Here is a 23,130-nt window from a genome sequence, read left to right on the forward strand (position 1 = left end):
GCTTCTGTCTGGCCCTTCTCTTGTTACATTGTAAAACCTATATTTCTTACAACTCAAGGAGTACTTGTTTATTTTAATATCTTTAACATACAGTCAATAAAGAATCTTCTCACATTAAAAATACCCCTGATGCAAACTATACAAACCTGCTGTGCTATATAACATGCAGTTTATATCATGAAATATTTTATAAATACTAATAAGAACAAAACTGGCTTTACTTATAGTTGTTTCCCTTTCAGTGTGCTTGTAAGCACTAATGACAAAGTGGGGGTATACTCTTTACAAACCACCCTTAAGTTTAACAATGCCAGCAAAAGTCCAGTTTCTCAGCCATTTTTTTTCTTGCAAAATCATATTTCACAAATGTGACTGCTGCTTTACAGTCTCCCATTTATTCACTAATTTCAGTGCTGCTGGTCTTCATCCTGTTGATCTCCATTTCTCAACACCAGACTCAAGTTCAAGTCCCAGGTACTCCTGATTTTTCTCTCAACTCTTGTGCTTTTTTCTGTCTCTCATGCATTTTCCTACGGAACACAGAGAAAACTATTTCACTGGGAAAGTGAGCTTTCTTGCCAGAAGAATGAGAAACAGAGTCCCCTTCTATTTGCTGTCTCAATTTCTGCTGGATAAACTTTATTTTTTTAATTTACACTTTAGCCTTTTCTGGGTCCAACAAATGTACTAGGATCCTGCAGTAAAAAAATATGAAGACAGACGGATACTGCAAGCTTGAATCTCACATCTGCCTCTCAACATTCCATGACTGATGGGATAAATTTGCTTCTCTTCTATTTAGTGTGTACAGTGATATAGTGAATAATCATTTTCCACAAACACTCTACTGTCTCCAATTTTTAATACTTTTTGCTTCTACCACAGTTTTGCCAGGATCAACTCTTTCTGCTGGTATTGTTGCATCTTTACTAGTACAGACATTGCTTGCTTTCTCATGGCCAGTTTTGAGTGAATACTCGATGTGCCCTTTCAATTAACAAATCCTACTATGGAATACCAGTCCAGTTGCTTATTTGTGCTTTCATAAGATTAACACAGTCTGCTCCTTCCAAATTCTTTGGCACAGCAGAAAATCTTAAGTTTTCTCTGCAAGCTCTGCCTTCTTACTCTACCATTTTTTGAAACAGCTCTTCTTGAGAAGCTTCATACTCAGCCAGCGCTTTTCTTCAATTCAACCTCTGATTTTTGTAGTTTTATAAGTTTATCTGAATAGCTATTTAAAGCTTCTTCAGTTCTCCACCCTTTTATTTTTGTCGATATACTCAGTGTTTCATTTAATTTATTAATCTCAAAGTACAATCAATTTATTTTTTCCCCTAAATTACTGGACGCCATCTTGTGTACCAAAGCTGAAGCTTGAAATGTTTTTTTTTTTTTGCTGAACAGCTGCAAGATTCTTTCCAGCCAGTGTATTCGCCAACTTTTCTGGCTGATTTTCTTTCTGGTTGTGTAAACATCTTCATTGCTGGCATAAAGGCAGTGCACTTACTAAAGAAATCAGATTTTATCCAAAATGACAATTTCACTGGCTATTTCTCAGTTTGTGCTTTCACACAGTGAGAGGTGTAACTGAGCTGCTGATCAATGTGCAACCATTTTGGAAGTCCCAAAAATAAATGGAATTTGTCGAAGTGTTCAGGAGGAGGTGTGAGGTTTAAGGGAAGGCAGGAATTAAGCAGTTTATGTAATGCTGGAGTGAATAACAGTTATTATAAAGAAAGAAAAAGTACAGTTCTGTACCTACCATAAATGTAGATGTTTGAGTGTTCACCCTGCTGCAGTCATCACACTTGGGTTATCCTGCCATCAGACGGTCCCGCAGTTGGCCCGAATTCCAAAGTCTCAGTCCGGCGTCGGTTGCTGTCGCTTCTTCCCTGACGTCAGTGTGCCAGGGGTATATAAGAGGCATCCGACGCCATTTTCTTCAGTTTTTCTTGCCCCAGATGTCAGGTGCCCCCAATAGGTAGGCAAAAAAAAAATATATATATATATATATATATATATATATATATATATATGTATATACATATAACTATATAAAAATAAAACAAAACCCTTAGGCACAAGCAAATACACCACAGAGGTAGTATAGGATAGAGTGGTAGAGATAAGTTCAGCTAGTTCAGAGGGGATGGAGGGAGGGTAACCTGGACTGCAGCAGCGTGAACACTCAAACATCTACATTTATGGTAGGTACAAAACTGTACTATGTTCATTGTGTTACCCTGCTGCAGTCATCACAATTGGGTTGAATCCCAAAGCTAAGGATGGGAGGTGGAGTCAAACAGGGTTAGAAGAAGCTAGTAGGCCCTGCAAAACTGCAGTGGCAAAACCAGCTCTAGTCTTAGAGTATAGAGGTAAGTGATAGTGTTTGGTGAAGGTGTGCACTGAACTCCAAGTTGCAGCTTCCAGAATATCCTTGATTGGCACTCCCCTGAGAAAGACTGCTGATGTAGCTGTAGCCCTGGTGGAGTGGGACCTAATGTTAGCAGGTACTGGTTTCCCATGATGTGTGTAGCAGAAATGTATGCAATGCCCTATCCATTTAGAAATGGTCTGTTTTGAGATAGCTTTTCCTTGTGATCCTGTAGCATAGGCTACAAAGAGCTGGTCAGTTTTTCTGAAAGCCTTAGTTTTATCCAAGTAGTAACGTAATTGCCTGTGAATGTCCAAAGAGTGCAGGAGTCTTTCTCCTTTGTTCTGGGGATTTGGGAAGAAGATGGGGAAGTGAATGGTTTGGTTTAGGGCCACACTGGATACCACCTTTGGCATAAAGGAAGGGTTAGTTTGTAGAGAGACTCTGTCTTGATGAAAAATGAGGAAAGGTTCCACTGCCATTAGTGCCTGTAGCTCTGAGACTCTTCTAGCCGAGGTTATTGCTAGTAGTAGGGCAGTTTTCCATGAAAGAAATTTTAAATTAGCTGAAAAAGCTGGTTTGAAGGGCGGCAGTGTAAGCTTTTCCAGAACAAAGTTGAGATCCCAAGTAGGTGTTGGAGCTCTCCTTGGCGGTCTTAAGTTCTTAACCCCTCTGAGGTACTGTCTTAGGAGTGGATGTGAGAATAAAGGAGGATCCGTGCTGTAATGAGCTGAAATTGCTGAGGCGTGGATCTTAATGGATGAAAAGGAAAGTCCTTTGTGTAACATCTCAGTTAAATATTGTAGAATCTGAGGGATGTTTGGATCAAGGGGATTTTGGCCTTTAGCCTGGTTCCAGGTGCAAAATCTTTTCCATTTGCCTGAATAGGTTTTCCTGGTGCTGGGCCTCCTGGCCTCTAGAATGACATCCATAACAGCTTTGGATAAATGTGTTGGCTGGTTGTTTAGGTAATTTGCCATGCAGCCAGGTTTAAAGCCTTGAGCTGGCTGTGTAGAATCTGATGGTCTCGCTGGGTGAGCAGGTGAGGAATTTGTGGCAAAATCCATGGTGGGCCGTGGGCCATGTTCCTTAAAATTGTCTACCAATGCTGGCGTGGCCAGTCTGGTGCAACGAGTATCATTTGTGGCCTCTCTAATCTGACTTTCAGCAATACCTTTGCTAGAAGAGGCAGTGGAGGGAAGGCATACACTGTTAATGTTTTCCAACTGAATGAGAGGGCGTCCACTTTCCAAGCTAGTGGATGGAAGGTCCTTGTGCAAAATTTTTGAAGTTGGTGGTTGTGGGGGCTTGCAAACAGATCTATGTCTGGGCATCCCCATTTTGGAGCTATCATTGCAAATACTTGTGGATCTAGTTTCCATTCGTGTGGATCCATGATGTTTCTGCTCAAGTCATCTATCAATGTGTTTTTCTTTCCTGGTAGGAATTGTGCTTGTAATTGAACCTGGTAAGACAGTGCAGTGTTCCACAAGGTCACTGCTTGCCTGCATAGAGGGTAGGAATGTGTGCCCCCTTGCTTATGTACCACATTACTGTGGCATTGTCCGTCTTTATCATTAGCTGTCCTGGGTGTAGAAGGTCCTTGAAAGCTGTTAGGGCATTCTGTACTGCTAGCATTTCTTTTTGATTGATATGCAGATGCCTCTGATCTGTAGTCCATTTCCCTGAATGCACTGCCCTGCCATGTGTGCTCTCCAGGCATAGTCCGATGCATCTGTCGTCATAGTTTGCCTGGCTGTGGGTAAGGTGAAAGGCTGACCCTTGTTGAGGTGACATGCCTGTGCCCACCATAGAAACTCCTGTTGAAGGCAGGGAATGAGTGGTATCATTGTTTCCAAGCTGTGGCTGTGCTGAGTCCATACACTTCGGGTACCATTGTAATTTCCTCATATGCAGTTTTGCAAATGGTATTAGTAGTATGCAAGATGCCATGAATCCCAAGGCCTGCAGAATTTTTCTTGCTGGAAGTTGGGTCTTTGTTGCCATTATTTTGAAATATTGAATCAGCTGTCGTTGCTTGTCTGGCGTGAGATAAGCCATCTGGGCCGTTGTATTCAAGCTGGCACCCAGGAATATTATGTTTTGAGAGGGCACTAGTTTTGATTTCTTTTCGTTTACTGTGTACCCTAGGCAACTTAGAAGGTGTTTGACAAATGCCAGATGCTTTAAAAGAATGTACTTGCTTTCTGCTTGAATAAGGCAGTCGTCCAGGTATGGGTATATTTGAATTCCTCTTTGTCTGCAGTATGCAATTACTGGTGCCAGGCATTTTGTGAAGACCCTGGGCATAGCAGATAAGCCAAAGGGCAGTGCAGAGAATTGATAATGCATTGAACCTGCAATGAAGCGGAGGTATCTCCTGCAATTTTGTCTGATAGGGACATGCAGGTATGCCTCCTTGAGGTCCAAAGTGACTAGCCAAGCATTCTTGCCCAGCATGGGAAGAAGCTGCTGTAGTGTTAGCATCTTGAATTTTGGTACTTTCAGATAGGTGTTCAGAATTGAACGATCCAGAATGGGTCTCCATGCTTTGTCCTTTCTTGGGACTAGGAAGAGTCTTGAGTAAAAGCCTTGTCCTTGCTCCTGTGTAGGTACCTGTTGAATGGCTCTCATGTCCATGAGAACTGTAATGTGTTTTTGTGCCTCTGCCCATTGATTTGGTGGCAGATTTGGCATTCCTTTGATCCTTGGTAAGGTATGAAAGTGGAATCTGTATCCTTGAGAGACAATGTTTAGAACCCATTTGTCTTTTGTGATGATGTGCCAGTTGTCTGCAAAAAATGCTAGTTTTCCTCCCAAGGGAGTTGCCAGGAGAGATTTGCTTGGTAGTTTGAGGATAGAGTCATTGTGTTTGTCTTCTGCTAGCTTGGGGCCTGTCTTCTCCTCCTTTCTGGGTAGCAGTACCCCATTGGCGAGGTTTGTCAGGGCCCTGTAACGGACCTCTGCCCCTTGGGCATCTGTATTTGCCCCTCTGTGATCTGTCAGAAGATGGAAAGGACCAGTTTTTTGTTGGCCAATTTCTGCTGAAACGAGGTGGTTGTACCTGCAAAAAATCCTTGACCGTTTGCATAGACTTTGCCTTATCCTCCATTTTCTTTAAAATCTCTTCTGCTTTGACACCAAATAATACATCCTGCTGTAAAGGTGCATCCAATATTTTGCTTTAACATGGTCAGGAAGGGTTTGTTCTTTTAACCAAGCATGTCTACATATGACAGAGCCAGTAACAGCTGCTCTACAGGAATCTTCCAATGAATCAAATCCGCATTGTAAAGTAAGTTTGCCCACCTGTTCAGCTGCATGCAACAGATCATGCATTTCCTTGAATTCAGACTGTTCTGAATGTGTGCTCATTTTTTGTTTTAACTGAGACATTAGGAATTGCTATTTCAACATGTGAAACAGGCAATTTAATGCTCTCATAGCCAGAGTTGCTGAGGTGTATATTTTCTTTCCCCATCTATCTAGGGCTCTGGAATCCCTTTCAGAGGGTACAGGATTTTTAGCCATAGAATCTTTAGCTCCCTTAGGACCCTGGGAAATTGTTCCTGGGTCAGCTACAGGGCTTTTATAAAGGAATTTGTTTGAGTCAGGTACTCTGTAGTATCTGTCTGGTTTGGCCGGAGCAGAGGTAGAGAGTCTGGATTTAAACTAGACTCCAAGTAAACATCATCCACAATATCTAAAACAGGAGGAATAGCAAGAGGTCTGTGCTGGGGTAGTAAAAGGAACTCTCGGAGCCTTTTCTTAGAATCCGAGTAATCCTGGCCTTCCCAGTGGAAATGTTCCCTCATGGTATGTAATGTTAACCCAAAGGAGTAGTCTTCAGGGGGAGATGCTGAGGGAATAGAGTCTTTAGCATCAGAGTCTTCATAAGGTGGAAAAGTGAAATCCTGTTCCTCAGAAGAATCTGAGGAGTGTGAAACCTGGTCAGAGGATGCATAATCCTCCTCTTGTCTTGGTCTTTTATCAGGAGGGGGATGGGAACCCCTGATAAGGGTAATCAAATCTTCAGCCATCTTAAGCATCTGTTTCTTAGGCATGGGGCCTTGAACTGTAGACTGATGTACAGTTTTCTTAGGTTTTAAAGGAGTTTTAAACTTAGCATAAGATTTAATGGTGAGTGTAGTCAGTCTGAAGACACCTTCTGCAACCGAAGGTGTTTCCACTGCACCGGTGTCTACTTCTGCTCCGGTGTCGGAAGATGGCTGCGTTGGCCTAGTAGGCTCCACTTGGGAATCCACAGCTGTCTGGGGTTCCAGTTCTGCGGTTGTCAGGGGCTGCATAGGCGCCTCACTGAAAACCAGAGAACCGGTGACAGGCCCAGCTGAGGCCTCGGAGTCTGGCTTGTTCCTAGGTTGCTTGTCCTTATCCTTGCGTTTTTTATGTATGGCGGTCATCGGCTGTTCCGACGGCATGATATAATTAAATTTCCTACCAAAGTAATGCCATGTGAAGTCAAAACGGCGTTTGATAGTTCGTTTATTAAACCTAGCACAAAACCGACAACCTGTGACATCGTGGTCTGGGCCTAGGCAAGGAATACAATAGGAATGGAAGTCCTTATGAGGTATTTGCTTCCCACAAGAAATGCAACTGTTAACTTTTTCTGACATCGGACTGAGGCAAGAAAATGTTCCCCAACAGGGTACTTAGCTTTATTGAAGACTTCGGACTGAAATTCAAATCGAAAATCTCAGGTGTCGGCCAACCGGCACTTGCGAACTGCTTCTGCTTCGGGCACCGCGCTGCAAGAAAGACTGAAGAAAATGGCGTCGGATGCCTCTTATATACCCCTGGAGCACTGACGTCAGGGAAGAAGCGACAGCAACCGACGCCAGACCGAGACTTTGGAATTCGGGCCGACTGCGGGACCGCCTGATGGCAGGATAACCCAAGTGTGATGACTGCAGCAGGGTAACACGATGAACATCATGTAGTGCATGGACAGCCACAACTACGCTCTATTATTAAGAACAAAATAAGCTACTTAAGTGAAGCTTTAGGGCTAGACCTCATATTAATAGCACTTAGAAAAGTGCTTAACAATTAACCACTTTTTCAAGTGCTGTTAATATTGGGACTTGCTCTAGGACTAAGCACTGACAGTGTCAGCTGCCAAAAGATAGCAACAGAAAGAAAAGCTTAATTTCTGCTAGCCATATATGTCTTTTAACTGTTCAAGAATTAAATCTAATATTTTTGCGATGCAGTTCAAATCTGATTTTCTGGTAAATCATTGAGAATTACACTCTGTCAAAAATGCCAGAAACAGAGTTTCATGGTTCTTATTGGTCAAAAACTCATATTAATAAAAAGCTTGTTATTTATGAACATTTTACATGATTTACAGCATTACTTAAGAACTCTTCCCGGTTTTGATCCTTTGTCCTGCTTACAAATATAAACAAGGTGATAATCATGTTGCTACTGGCTGTTTGAAGTACCCACTAAGCATTTCACCAATAAACCATTTTGCATTTTTATTCTTTAACCAGTAGTACACTGAACAGATAAAGCTCCATGCACTACAAGGAATTATGACTGCGATGATGTGAGGTATTGCTAGCCATGCCAGGAGAAGTAGGGCAGTGGATGTGTAACATATACCAGCACAGCTAATTGGAATTTTGTAAAGAATTATATGTCATTTGTATATCAAACTGATCTGTACAGATGCTTATGTTGAAAAATGTATTTGCAAAGTTGCCTGTGTTAAAATGCATCAACAGTGTGCCCTGCTGTACAAAAAAGAAATGTACATCTATTACTGTAACTGTTTAAAGGTATAAGTTTTAACATAGAATACTGAAACAGAAGAGGTTAAGCTCAATCCCAGGTAACTCTGGAAAACAGCTAAAATTAGATTAGGCCATAAAGACTGTATCTTACAGTTCTGACTGCAGCCAGAGATGAAACATCTGTGAGAAGCTTGGCTTAGTAGCTCTGTAAGATTAGAAATGTTAAAATGGTTTATGACTTCCAGGAACTGCAGCAGATCTTAGTAAGGCCATGTGCGCGCATGTGTGTGTGTGTGTGTGTGTGTGTGTGTGTGTGTGTGTATTACTGATACATAGATGCTAAATCCTTGCAGCTTCTAGTACTGGTGATAGTGTGGGGAAACAGATGACCAGATGTGATCTCATTCTGTAAGCTATCCCAGAAACAATACTTGGATATTATATTGAGAAGTCTCTCTGTCAGACAGGGTAGTCTGTTTCTTGGAATAAGACACAGAAGGATCCCTCACCTTCTTCATCTTGCCTTGCTCTAGGAAGTGAACCAGGGAAAAGTAACTCTCTAGACTAGTCAGGAAATAAAGTGAGATTAGTTAAGTACTGTTTTTTGGCATGTGTGTGAATCTACTCATTTGCATTATTCTAATATTTCCTTTGGATGAAACTCTGTGTACTTTAAATAGATACTTAGAATTTAATGTTCTTTTATTATTAAATATATTTAAACTTTTCATTGTAGCTGTTCCTTTTAGAAATATTTAAGCTTTGAGAATATTTGCATGTATTTATTTGGTGATAACTCTGGCCACTCCTGAAAGCCTGGCTGTTTGGTCAACACTACCATTTGTACTGAGAATAATTTCACTCAGTATAACTGGGTACCCTTGCAAGAGCCTTACCTAGCTGTCTTTGTAGTGCCTGGTGGCAGTGATAACTACCTTATAGCCTGGGCAGAAGGGGGCACAGCAGGTAAATCTGTGTCAGCCTTTCCCAGTGTGTGTGTGTGTGTGTGTGTGTGTGTGTGTGTGTGTGTGTCAGTCAGCTACTTGGACCAGAGACACGAACCACTGGTTTCAGAGACAGAATGGTACCTTTCACATGTTCCCGTGTATTTTTGTTTTTTGTAGTACAGGACTTGGCTTGGGCACTCTGCTGATGACTTAACTATGCAGCTGTGCCAGTGGGGAGCCTTTCTGGGGACCTGGGAGAGACAGAAAGAGAAACCAAGACCCCAGGCTGAGTGTATTCCCTGTGTGCTCTTAAAGGAAATTGGGCTTGATGCAGAGAGGTCTGCATCTGGAAATACTGAGTTTATCCACCCATTTGTATTCCAAGTGAACATCCTTATCCAGTGTCAGTGGTGAGGATTCAGGCTCCTTGAGGCTTACTGGCCCAGAGTGGGGACATCACAGTAACCTTTAATTGCTGTCTCAACATGGATGCCAAGATTCACCTCTTGATAATTTCCTGGCATCCATGTTTTGAGCATAACACTGTTACAACAGAGACCTGATCATAATCCTCTATATGTAATGTGTAACGCATGAAAACTGTTAATATGGTTAGTTTTCTTTTCTTTTAATTTGTGTGTGCCTATGTCTTAAGTAATAAGTTAATAAAGGTGTTTAAAAAGTTTACACCATCAACATCTACTCTCTAACCATCATTTTTATAATGTGCATATGGGTCACTGTTGCAAAAAAAAAGAACTACTCAGAGAAATCAGATGCAGAATGGAGTGTTTTCTTAAAATATTTAATTTCAAGGCTGAGGTTAATTAAAAAAATATTTGTCAAGAGTGGAACATGGGAACCAAATTCAGGATGAAAATAGGTCACTACCTTTATTTTTTTTTCCATTTTTTTGTACTCAATATACTTATTAACTGCAATATTTTCATGTTTCTATACTGTGCAATTCCCCTGCATGGCATACCTGTTATTTTGGAACTATGCAGATACAACCATTTTACAGTTTTATGTTTATACACTACTACTAAATTAGGCTTACGTCAGATGATTGCTGCTTATGTCCAGTTTTTAATAACTTGCCACTGCTAAGCATGTGAATCCAAACATCATGATGAGCTAGTCTATCTAGTTAATCTCAATTTTGATTTATTACTGATTCTTAAAGAAAAACAGTTAAACACAGAGATTAACTACTTGCAACATAACCTGAAACCAAGAAATAACTAGTGACCATACTGTTTGTTTTTTCTCCCCACTAAACTGTATATACAAACAAATGAATAGTGACTTAGTGTACTTCATTTTGTGTGTAAAAGTGTATCCATACATACATAGACACACACGTTACTCAAGTATTACTCAAGTCATGTCTGTATTGAAACAACTCCATACATTCCCAAAATACATGCTGCAAAGAAACCCTTTCTTTGCCATCACTTTGCCAACACAAGCCTCGTGTCTGCTAGAACACTTTTTCCACGCCTTCTGAGGTTATTCAAATATTTGCGAAAACAATTCTTTCCACAGTCTCAACTTTCATAATTTAGTTGCATATCTAGGGTAAGATATATTCCCCTCCACTAAAAATCTGTAATACATTTATTTAATCATTCACTTCATGCTGTTTTACCTTTACACTACACTGCCTTGTTAACTCCAATACTGCCTTATATGCTCTATTTATTACTCTTTTTTGGTCTACCACATCTGTTCTGACCATAATTATAAAATCTATCTGTGGTTTAACAAAATTACTGTCCAATCTCTCCATATCTTCCTTGAACTCTAAAATGTTAGACCTGTATCTAAGTTCAATAACCCAAAAATGTGTCCAGCTTCATCCCATTTTTTTTACATGCTTCCAAAGTTATAGTCTTGTCCTTTTTTCTCCAAATGTTCATTACATTTCTTTGTCTTATCCACTCGACTGGTGTAATTCTGCTTTTCAAGATTTAACTTCCTTTAATACAAAGACTTGATTAATATTTTAAGGCTGTACATGATGCTCTTTGTATTCCTTTAATAGATTTTGCCAAGTGCGCACATGTGATCTTGTTAGGCAGATAGTATGCCTCTCATGTACTTCAACTGGGCATATATTCCACATCTTGAATCAAATACATTAATCTAAATAACAAGGCCATATAGTACAGGCCTCCAAATCTGGATGCATCAAGCAACCCCGGTCATTTGTCAGTATTAGTTTTTCCCTACTGCACTCTCATGTTATCCCAAAGAAACTCCTTAAATTTCCTTTTTCATATTCTTCCATATCTTATCTACATACAGAAAAAGCAGGACCAAAAACATCTTACTCCCTTGTACCCTACTGTTGATTTAAATAAACAATTCCTATACTCACATCTTGCTTATACTCTGAGTAATTTCTTCCCATGTTTCTTTAGCTACTTGCTCAATATCCCATTTCAACTGAATTTACTAGCATCTCATCCTGTTGAGACTCCATAAAAAGTTCTGCATCAAGTCATGTGTTGGGGCATAATTCATTACTGTAGCCTATTTTTGCTTCATTAACTTTATATCTTATTATACTATTAAAATAATTCAGTTTATCAAAATAAAAATAACGATTTTATATAATGTTTTGGAATGGTAACATGTTTGCAAAAAGAGCTACCTTTTCATTATTTTCTTCATTTATGTCCTATTACTTTTATTGTTTTATGCCTCTGGCTAATTGATGTAGATGTAAAGCCATGAATAATGGTATAAGTAGACACACCTACCTAGTTCCACTTAAGGCTAAATGCTTTAGAAATCTTATCACCTTACTTCATCATATATCCTCTGTAGATATTAAATATTAATGATTTCCATAATATATATATATATATGGAAACACTTTATAATCTCAAAGTGCTGAAATGTCGAATTTCAGTATCTCGAGACTATAAAGTCGAAATCTGAAAACAGCGAAAGTGCATAATCGCAAATTTGAATATCTCGAATTTGTGGTTATGGCTTTACACTACGTAATGTCCAGGATTGTATGTGGATGGTGTGTGGTGCCGTGTGTGGATTTAGGCTATGTCAGGTAAGTGAGTGTTTTGTAAGGGTTTTCGGTGGGAGTTTGAGTGTATGTGAGTGTGCTGATATCTGTGCTGTGTGTGTGAGGGACAGCAGAATGTGTGTATCTGCTTTTGTGTTGTAAGTTTGTGAACGTGTGTTGTTTTGTTTATGTTGTGATGTGGGTGTTGTGGTATATGTGTGGTCTGGTGTGTGCTGTGTTTTAGGCGTTTTGAATTTCACGGTTTTGGTGTTTCGGTATTGTGTGGATTCGATTTCATGGTCTCGAAAAACTGAAATTCGAGATTTCAGTGTTTCGAGATTATGAAGTGAATCCGTGTATATATATATATATATATATATATATATATATATATATATATATATATATACACACACACACACACACATATATACGCACACACACACATTTTTGTGAAGTGTTTCATTCATTTTCTTTTTTAAAATAGGAAAGGCAGGAAAAGGCTTTGCAAGAAATCTCTCCCTTGAGGTGTCTGTTAACTTATTGCTTGTTCCCATGCTGTGGTCTCCTACATCTAAACATTTGCAATTTGCCAGTGCATCTTATGCCTGCTGACATAGGTTTTTAATCCAAATGGATAGAAGACTTAAAATAAAGCAGGACACAACAACTTGAAACTAAGTTTCATTTCTCTGTGATGTGTTATGGAGGAAAGAAAAGCATTTTTGTTGTAATGAAAAGACATTATCCACATAAACTTGTCTATCTCCAACCTTTAAGACTGCTTGCTTCCACCACACAAGAGAAAATGTTTCCTTTACCTGGCATGTTGAAACTCGCAGACTGCATTTGGTCAATCTTTCTTCCTAGGGTGACTGAAAAGTTCTCTCCTTCAGCTGCTATTACCATCTATTTTTCCACTGCCAGACCACCACACCACTTTCAGTCTCCTGAGTGTTCACGGTTGTCAGCCATTTTACATATATATAATTTTTTTATATATCTTTGCTGACCTTTTGGACATCACAGGCACTTCAGCTACAGATTTCTGTTCACAATTTACAACAATATGCAGTCGTTTGCCATTTTAAACTGTTCTGTGACCAGAGCTCTGTTTTGAGCAACATAAACTTACTCCAGCCATCTTGGAATCAACCTTAATTATCGTTGCTACATTATTAGCCTTTTTCACCAGCAAGAGATCCGTTACCACAACCAAAACATCACAAGTTAAGTGACAGTCGTATTTGATTTAGTCCCATCTGAATATCTGTTTCATTTCTTTAATTTCAGGCGGCATATTTCAAATGACTACACTGGTTATATTACAGTAGTGCAAAAGAAAAATGGCCAATGTGCATTTTACATGTGAAAACTTTTTTTTTTTTTTTTTAACAAAAAAAGCAAAGCATTAAAACATATAATTAAATGCATCATTTTGTTGTCAAAGAAAAGCAATTATTGTAAGCACAGTCTTCTTCTTTTGGCTTTTTCACCGGTTACGGGTCACCACAGTGGATCACCTGTCCACTCATGGTTGGCAGTGGAGTTTTTACGGTGTTGAGTTGCCAGCCTGGCACCCAACCTTCCACAGATGGTGTACACACTCACACCTAGTGCCAATTTAGAGTGTCCAATCCACCTACAGCATATCTTTGGGATGTGGGAATAAACCCACGCGACCACAGGGAGGACATGCAGACTCCGCATAGAAGGCAACCCAGCCGAGGATCGAACCGGAGAACCTCTTGCTGCGAGGCAGCAATGCTAACCGGTGCACCACGCGGGGTACGCACAGTAAAAAACTTCAGGGTATACAATATCAAGAAATACTATGCTTTCAGATGAGCAAAAAAGCACAATGCTCCTGGATATCATCATCACTCTGCGGGGCATTACTACTTGCATTGACAATATAATATAAACTAAAAAGTCATCTGAACTTACCAGGAATGCTTCATTAAATTCAAAGGAGCAAGGGAACTGCCTCTGGAGTTGATGGACACAATCTAACCACTGTAAAAACACTGGGCAACGTTCATTCAGATCATCGGAATTCTCCCCATGACCGCAGCGATCTGCAAATTTGTGACCAAAATCTAACCATTCCATTTCGACCAGCACTTGAAATCCCTAAAAAAAAAAAAAAGACCACATTAAACTTAAATCTTCTTAAGAAATACTTTACATGCACTTCTACACTTATCTGAAGTATTCAGCTAACAATAAACTGCAGTCTTCAAGAACTTTATCGAAGAGTCCTCTATACAGAACGCATACAAATATAAATAAGATTACCACACCCCCAAAACATTTTCACTCAGCCAAAGCTGCATTTGTTCTCTTATTTCCAGGTTCAATTTTGGCTGATGCAAGTATTCTGCCAGTTTTTCCCCTTCAGCACCACTCTCATTAGCAGATGCAATTTTGCTATTTTGGAAGGACTGAACAGACAGGCTCTAAAGAAGATGGGGAAATATGATCATCATAACTATCAATACTACTTTTCCACTACTTACAGGAACATGCAAGCCAGGATACTCAAAAAACACTTCTTAGCCTCCTCCTTGCTGCAAACTCCTTTTTTCCTAACAGTATCACATTTGTTTAGATAGAGTGCTGTGGACCAGTGCATGTCTCACCACCACCCAGTGTTCCCAGAGAAGAAAGAAAAGAAACATTACTTCCCCAGTACCACTGGGAGTCCTTACTCCGGGGCAGCAGTCAAGCAGACTCGATCCTCACCACTGACTCGGGTTAGGGACGGTCAGTAAGAGCAAAGAAGGATTTACACAGTATTTTCAGATGCAGCTCCTTGCACCAAGCACAATTTCCCTTAAGAGCCCACAGGCAGCATGCTCTAGACCTGGGATCGGACTCACTTTCTCTCTCCATGTCCTCACAAACTCCACACTGACCAATTTGGAGCTCTGTGTCCCTGCTCCCAAAAGCTGACACACACACACTTGGACATTTGAGTTTCTCACACACAGACACACACACAAAGACACACACACCCCCCTGGGAAGAGCTGGCACATATTTACTAACTGTGCCCCTTTCTGCCCAAACTCTGAGGTAGTCATGTTGCCACCAGCCAACTTTTCTGAAGGTCTTACCAAGGTTACCCAATTATACCATGTAAAATAAATACCAATACAAATGGTAGGGTGTGACCAAAGCAGCAAGGCTTTCAGGAGCGGCCACAGTGTCACTAAAACAAGCATAAAGTACTCTCAAGATGTTAAATATGTTCCCTAAAGGACTAGCCACAATAAAAGGTATTAAAACATTTAATGATAAATAATAAAACAGAATACCGAATATAAAACAACAAAGTTTCAACCACAGAGATATAAAAAAATACAGTTAGATAATTTCTCACAGATGGAGACAACAATACTAAATTATTCTCACTAAATGTCCCTGACTGACTAAAGAATTACTGTTCCCTGACTACTTACTAAAGCAAGGCAAACTGATGTGTGCAGAGTGTCTTACCACAGCAAAAGCCAGATGATGTCTCTGTTGGTGTGGATGTGTGAGATATATCCTGTCAGAAATCTTTCCCAGCAAATTCTGAAGTGCTGCTGCGAAGGTTCCAAAGAAACCAGATGCTGGCTAGAGGACATCACCTCAGGTGACCTGACTCTGGTACAATACACACACAGCTTTGCTAAGATATGTGGCAGCATCTGAAAGCTATAATACAATTTCAGACTTTCCACCCTTCCAGGACTCTCTGATAAACGTACACATTTGATCACTTCCAACAATGCAACCTAATATACATGCATACATTCTTTCTGTCCAGCAGGACCTACTGTTAATGCATTTTTAACACAAGAAACATTACACATATATTTTTTTAACTCAAACACCTGTACAAATTAGTGTGATATTCAAACAAAATTCTTTATAAAACCCCAGCTAGCTATGCTGACATATGTACTGCCCTACTCTCCCTGGCACTGATGGCCCTACCTCATAACATCACAACCACCACCAACACACACACACACACACACATATATATATATATATATATATATATATATATATAAAACAAAGGAACTTCAGTTTTCCAGAATTCTCAAAGATTCACTGGACCACAAAGGTTATACACAGCAAACCTAGTATGTACACATAGCACAGCAACACATTTCATCTTTAACAATCACATAAAAGTTAACACATGAAAATGTACATCTTATTAAGTTCCATATGAATATGTTTCAAAGATCGCTATGTTTCACACATACTAATAGTGAAGTTACATGCACGACAGATATCAAGAATTATAAAGACCAGCTGCAATTTATAAATTTAAACTACTACACTGAAAATCGTACATTCACACACAAAAATATAGCATTTACTTTAGGAATGCCAAAGCATTATTGTTGATGTGAGAGATTAAAGTACACTGAAACATCAAATGTACATTTTGGGACAATCCTCAACTCTAAAATCCGCCAAGCTATCTTTTTGATAACACATCATTACAAGTACATTGTAAAAGAAAAAAAAACACTTAATCTACATTGTTTGTTGAACGCAATACTAAAACTTTCAAGTGATCTACATGCTACTCAAGCAAGCTGTCTTATGTCCAAATACTGTTTTTACCAAAGACTGCTTCAGTCCTCAAATTAGCACTCATTCAAGTTTAAATTTATATTAGCAATGCTTTCACTTTTAGGTTAAATACTAAATGTTCATGTCATTCCCATAATAAATATTTATCTCCTAACAAAATCATACCAAACCATCAATGGTGGTTGACTTTCTTTTGGGGAGGGAGCCTTCAAGAATACTTCAAAACCAGATGGCATCCATACAGCCACATAATCTATATATTTGCAAACAATTTAAACTCTAACTTGGCATTTCCTCCATCCAAATTCACATGTCCTGGCAGTCCTTACATTTGCAAAATGTTTAGAGACACTTCCCTCTGGTCAAGCAGCCAAGAGACAGCATTTTATCAAAAAAGTATTTTTTCCACATTTTATAATTTACTTTTACATTACAAGAATGGACCTCAACTCAGTTCTTTTAGAAGTAATGATGCAATATAAGGCAAATACTGCATGTGGCCTGCACTTCCTCCTCTAACCTTTCAACTTTTTCATGTCACCCTTCCAAATATCTTATTTTCACTAAAATCTACTTCAGCTCTGCAGGCACGTCTTTCTCAGATGCTCTCATCTCAGTTAGTCACTTGGTCTCTAAAACAAAAATTCATCTAACTCCCTGAGGCTGAGGTGATAGAAACATAGCAATCTGGATAAACTCAACACCTAACGCACTCTGTTGCTGAGGAAGAAAGCTTGGAATTGTGCAGCAAAATGGTCACTCATGTAGCCACTTGTCAGAACATTTGGAAGTTACTCATAAAAGATGTCCACACTGGCTCTAGTCTGTATAAGGGTGAAGTCCTAACTAAAAAAATAAAAAAGGGTAAAGTTCTAACTGTCACGGCCGGCCTAAGGTTGCCACCCGTCCCGTTGTCAGCGGGACACTCACAGGTTGAACTGCTGCATCCTGTTGCCTGCTGTTGAAAGTAGTGGGACTTGAAAAGTCCCGCTTTTCAATCGCACTGAATTGCCGTGGAAAAGTCGCAATTACTTCCGGCTTTTCCACGGCAATTCAGTTACGTCACCAACCCGAACCTGCAGGCAAAGCTGCTGCCTGTTAGGTCCGGGTACTGTAATTCGTGCAGCAATTGGCTGCAATTCATGAAAGGGGTGGGGATTGGGGCAGGAAGAGCCCTGCAAAGATCGCGGCTGTAGGAGTGCTTTGTTTTAAGCGCTTCTACAGCCGCTAAAAAAAAAGATTTTTTTTTTTTAACAAGCCAGTCAGCCAGCCATCTATTCATTCTTCCAACCAGCCAGCCATCTATTCATCCAGCCAGCCATCCATCCATTCAACTAGCCAGCCATCCATTCATTCAACCAGCCAGCCATCCATCCATTCAACTAGCCAGCCATCCATTCATTCAACCAGCCATCCATCCATTCATCCAACCAGCCAGCCATTCATGCAGCCAACCAGTCAGCCACCCATCCATTCAGCCAGCCAGCCATTCTTCCAACCAGCCAGCAATGCATCTCTTCATGCAGCCAGCCAGCCATGCATCCCTTCATGCAGCCAGCCAGCCATGCACCCCTTCATGCAGCCAGCCAGCCATGCACCCCTTCATGCAGCCAGCCAGTCAGCCATGCATCCCTTCATGCAGCCAGCCAGCCATTCTTCCAGCCAGCCAACCATCCATTCATTCAACCAGCCAGCCATCCATTCATGCAGCCATCCATCCATCCAGCCAGCCATCTATCCATTCATCCAGCCATCTATTCATCCAGCCATCAATCCATTCATCCAGCCAGCCATCCATCCAGTCATTCATCCATCCAGCTGCTACTCCCACCAACCAGCTAGCCACTCCAGCAACTGGCCAGCCAGTCAGCTAGCCACTCCAGCAGCCGGCCGGCTACCCACTCCAGCAGCCAGCTAGCTAGCCACTCCAGCAGCCATCCGTCGTACCCATAACAGCATCTCCTTCACCGCCCCTATGGTGATGTCAAGGTAGAGGGTGTGGCCAGTGTCATATTGGCCACACCCCATGTCCCACTTTGGCCCGCTGAAAAGGTGGCAACCCTACCAGCCTTAGGCATAGGCGAACTAGGTGACCGCTTAGGGTGCCATACAGGCCGGCTTTGCAAAGGGCACATTGTGTATGTATTTATTTTAATTAATATAAAGTTTGCGCTCTTCTTGGCGCTGGAACCAGAGGGTGGGGGAGGGGAGGCGTGGCAAGCACCCTCCCACTTACAGCTGCAGGTTAGCCAGGAAGCTTAAAAAAATCTTTAGTTTGTTGTGCGAGAGTCTTCCTTAAGGAGAAACGTGCATGCATCACGACGCCAACGTCATCAAAATGCATTCTACAGTTCCACGTGGAATTTAAGCCAGGCCAGCCATTCAAGAGAAGAGTTACATCTCTGTGTGTTTACATTTGGGTTATAAAGATGGTAAGTGTATGTGTAATTTAAACTGTTCATTTCTGTATGAGAGAGAATGTGTGTGGGTATGTAGGTATGTGTATGGAATTTAAACTCGGTGTTCTGTTTGTGTTAGATATGAAGTGTGTGTGTTACTGTGTGAGTAGGTGTGTGTGTATGGAATTTAATCTAGCCGTTCATTCCTTTGGAAGAAAGTCTCTGTTGCTGTGCAAGAAAGTAGGTGTGTATACGTCTGTGTGTGTTGCTTTGTGAGAAAGTCATTGTATGCATGTGCTGCTGTGGTAGATGTGTGTGTGTGTGTGTGTGTGTGTGTGTGTGTGTGTGTGTGTGTGTGTGTGTGTGTGTGTGTGTGTGTGTAACAAACTAGTGTGTATGTGTATGTATAATAAACTAGTGTGTGTGTGTATAACAAACTAGTGTGTGTGTGTATAACAAACTAGTGTGTGTGTGTATAACAAACTAGTGTGTGTGTGTATAACAAACTAGTGTGCGTGCTTGCATAACAAACTAGTGTGTGTGTGTGTGTGTGTGTGTGTGCATAACAAACTAGTGTGTGTGTGTGTGTGTGTGCATAACTTAAACTAGTGTGTGTGTGCATAACTTAAAATTAGTGGTTTTGCTCACTTCTGTATGAAAGAGAAAAGTGTGTGTGTGTTGTATGAGAGCAGAGTAGGAGTGTGTGGAATTTAAACTATTCATTAGTTGCTGTATGAAAGAGTGTGTGTGTGTGTGTGTGTGTGTGTGTGTGTGTGTGTGTGTGTGTGTGTGTGTGTGTCATACCATAAATAAGTGGGATAAAGGCCCTAAAATAGGGACACTTTTTAAATATTGCTCTTACAAACTTAGAAAGTTGATAGAAAGCTGATAGGTTTTGCATTGGTGCTGAATTTTCTGAAGGGTATGAAGTCTGAAACTCAAATCTCTGTCATTATTTTCTAACTTCAGTCTTGAAAGATTTACCAGTAATTTTCCAGAAAACCATAACTATGGAAAATGGATCAAAAATATGAGGTCCCTCTCGTGTCCAGATTTAGCATTATAGTTTTTGTCTTTCTCATAATTTGTGGTTTTCTGGCAAATCAGGGAGTTCTGAAGTCACTAAATAGCACTGCAAACCATGAAGGCATGTGTTGTGTTCATTTCAGCTCCATAAGTGTATCAATATCTAGTCAGTATACAGCTCACAATGTCTTATTGTGCCTATAAAATTTGCCACGTGTTGTGCTTTTAATGGGCAGTGAAGAGTTTACAACACAATATTTTTTTAATAAGTGTTCTAGCAACTTTCTAAGTTAAAAAAAAACAATACTTAAAACTGCCCCTATTTTTTTGGCCATTGCATCCACATTTATTTTAGGCTTTGTCCAGATTTTTTTGCACCAAGAGATTGAGCGGTATGCATATCTCTCAGCTGTCCAGATTTGTCCAGATTTTTGCCTCCTAGTTTTGGCCTATTCCTCATAGAATTTATGGTTTTCTGGTAAATCACTGAGGATTGAAATAGCTAAATGTCAAATACTTGAGTTTCGGTCCTCATTTCCTTCAGAAAATGTATGCTAAGACAAATGCTTTTAAGTCTGTAAGAGCAATATTTTAATATGTCCCTCTTTTGGGGGCCTTTGTCCCGTCCCCACCTCCCCACTATTTTAGGCTTTGTCCAGCTTTCTTGTGCTAAGAGGTTGAGAGGTATGGAGGTATGGTATGTAATGCCTTAGTTGCCAATTATTTGTTGCATTTTAAGGGGGGGATAGGGGATCTGCATTCCTGAGTGTCTTCTTTTGTATAGGATACCTAGTTGTCAGTTTCTCAGTCATTCCCTATTGCAGTATTACCAGCTTACCAGTTTTTTAATGTAAAGTAGGCAATTACTTTGTCAAAGGCAGCAGGCACTGAATTTGTAGATGAAGCACTGAAATGTAAAGTTGTTTGCCAGTAACAGCCTTTTCATTATTTACAGAAATCTCTTTAATTTATATGTATTCGGATGAATTTTACTTCTGCAGAGATTGTGCTTATTGACTGATACTCTCTCTTGGCTTTTCCCAGTTAGGGGTCGCCACAGCGGATCACCTGTCCGCTCATGATTGGCAGTGAAGTTTTATGGTGTCGAGTTGCCAGCCCGGCGCCCAACCTTCCACGGAAGGCGCACACACACACACCTAGGGCCAATATAGCATGTCCAATCCACTTACAGCAAGTCTTTGGGATGTGGGAGGGAACCAAAGCACCTAGAGGAAATCCACACGACCACAGGGAGGACATGCAGACTCCGCACAGAAGGCACCCCAGCCGAGCATCGAACCAGAGAACCTCTTGCTGTGAGGCGACGCTAACCGCTGCACCACCGCAGTCGTCCTTGCATATTGATTGATACTGGTGGATTGTAATGACAAGTTGGAATGGCCTTTTATGGTTAACATGTTCTGAAATGGGCAGTTTTGTCATTATTGGGTCATGCATTTTTTCATTGTTTGCTGGTAAAATGTTCGAAATTACAAATTTAAAACATACTAACAACTGGTACTGTATTATACTAGGAATATAATTTATTACAATCAGGAAGGTGAATCAAAGAACACATACATGAATGCATGGCCATAAAAATGTGTTCAAGGAGCCTGTAATTTGAAAATAGCCCAAAGGTAAACTTAATTCTCCACTTTCCAGATGCAATTCATTTGAATGTAGGTTTTAATGCTGTTTCAATGGCAGAAAATAGCTAACTGTATACACACTGAGGTTTGAACATTGTTCATGGTAACTGGGGAGAAATAGCCAAGTAACAAAACACTGGTATGTCTGGGGAGGGGGCTGCTCGGGAGGCCTCAATCTATTAACCCTGCCTAGGGTCCCATTTGACCATGATTTTCTCTGCTAATAATGTATGAGAGCAGTTTACATGGTCTCTTTAAATCCCGGAAAAATGGTGCCGGCGTCCTCTCTTTTAAGGAGGACCAGGAGTGCTACACATACTGATGTGAGTTATGGGTCATGAAAATTACCATTTTCAACAGTGGGTCTTGGTCCATAAAGGTTTGGGAACCACTGCTTTACACCACCTACCCGAATGCTGACAGGAAGGAGTTTGTACTTCAGTGCATTTAAGGGAATGGAGTTTTCAGTGCATTTTCAAGGGACTGAGTTTTGGTGTATTTTCAAGGGATTACGTTTCAAAGGAAAGTTTACTGCTGCTCATGCTAAGTCCATTTTCAATGTGCAATTGTTTTATCAAATGGCATATTGTTGTAGAATTTGAAAGCAGTGTTAGTAGCATAATTGCCTTTGGTGCAGAAGGCTGTGGATTCTACTCCCATGCCATGTAGATAAAGTGCTGTACCCATATGACTGCAGATTATTTGGTGTATTACATGGAGGAATAGGGGTTCTACACTCCTGAGTTTCCTCCTTTTGTATGAGATGCCTAGTAACTATGAACTTGTCGGTTTTAGTCATTTCCTATTGCAATATTCCCAGTTACCAAATTTTTTAATGTAATATAGATTAATGCAAGGGCAACAGGCACTGAATTTGTAGATGAAACATTGAGGTGTAAAATTGTTTGCCAGTAGCAACCTCTTCATTCCTCTTCATTAGTTACAGATCTCTTTTAAATGTAGAATTATTCCAATGATTTTACTTCTGACATGCAGTAGGTGGATTGGACACTCTAAATTGGCCCTAGGTGTGAGTGTGTGCATATGTGTGCCTTCTGTGGAAGGTTGGGCGCCGGGCTAGCAACTCGACACCGTAAAACACCACTGCCAATCATGACCTGACAGATGATCCGCTGTGGCGACCCTTAACCAGGAAAAACTGAAAGAAGAAGAAGACGACACTGTGTAGCAAGTGATATTGGTAGATTGTCATGACAGAAGTCTGGGTTGCCTTTTATGGTTGAAATTTTCTGAAATGGGTAATTTTGTTATAGGTTTATACTTTGTTTCATTGCTTATTCAAATGTTTAAAACTACAAATTTTAAAACATTCTCACA

The 23,130-nt window shown here is 40.4% G+C and overlaps 1 protein-coding gene across 7 annotated transcripts in view; it reads right to left on the reverse strand.

The window, feature by feature from the left end:
* MTMR3 (myotubularin related protein 3) overlaps window positions 1-23,130 on the reverse strand; it is a 2,239,538-nt gene that overhangs the window by 435,692 nt on the left and 1,780,716 nt on the right. For all 7 annotated transcript variants that reach the window (XM_044068370.1, XM_044068372.1, XM_044068373.1 and 4 more), the window contains one exon: window positions 14,065-14,250. In XM_044068370.1, the coding sequence (XP_043924305.1) occupies window positions 14,065-14,250 (186 nt within the window). The remainder of the gene's footprint in view (window positions 1-14,064; window positions 14,251-23,130) is intronic.

Source organism: Protopterus annectens, chromosome 4.part0 (assembly GCF_019279795.1).
Source record: "Protopterus annectens isolate FY-2018-M chromosome 4.part0, PAN1.0, whole genome shotgun sequence".
NCBI classification, from domain to species: Eukaryota; Metazoa; Chordata; order Ceratodontiformes; family Protopteridae; genus Protopterus; species Protopterus annectens.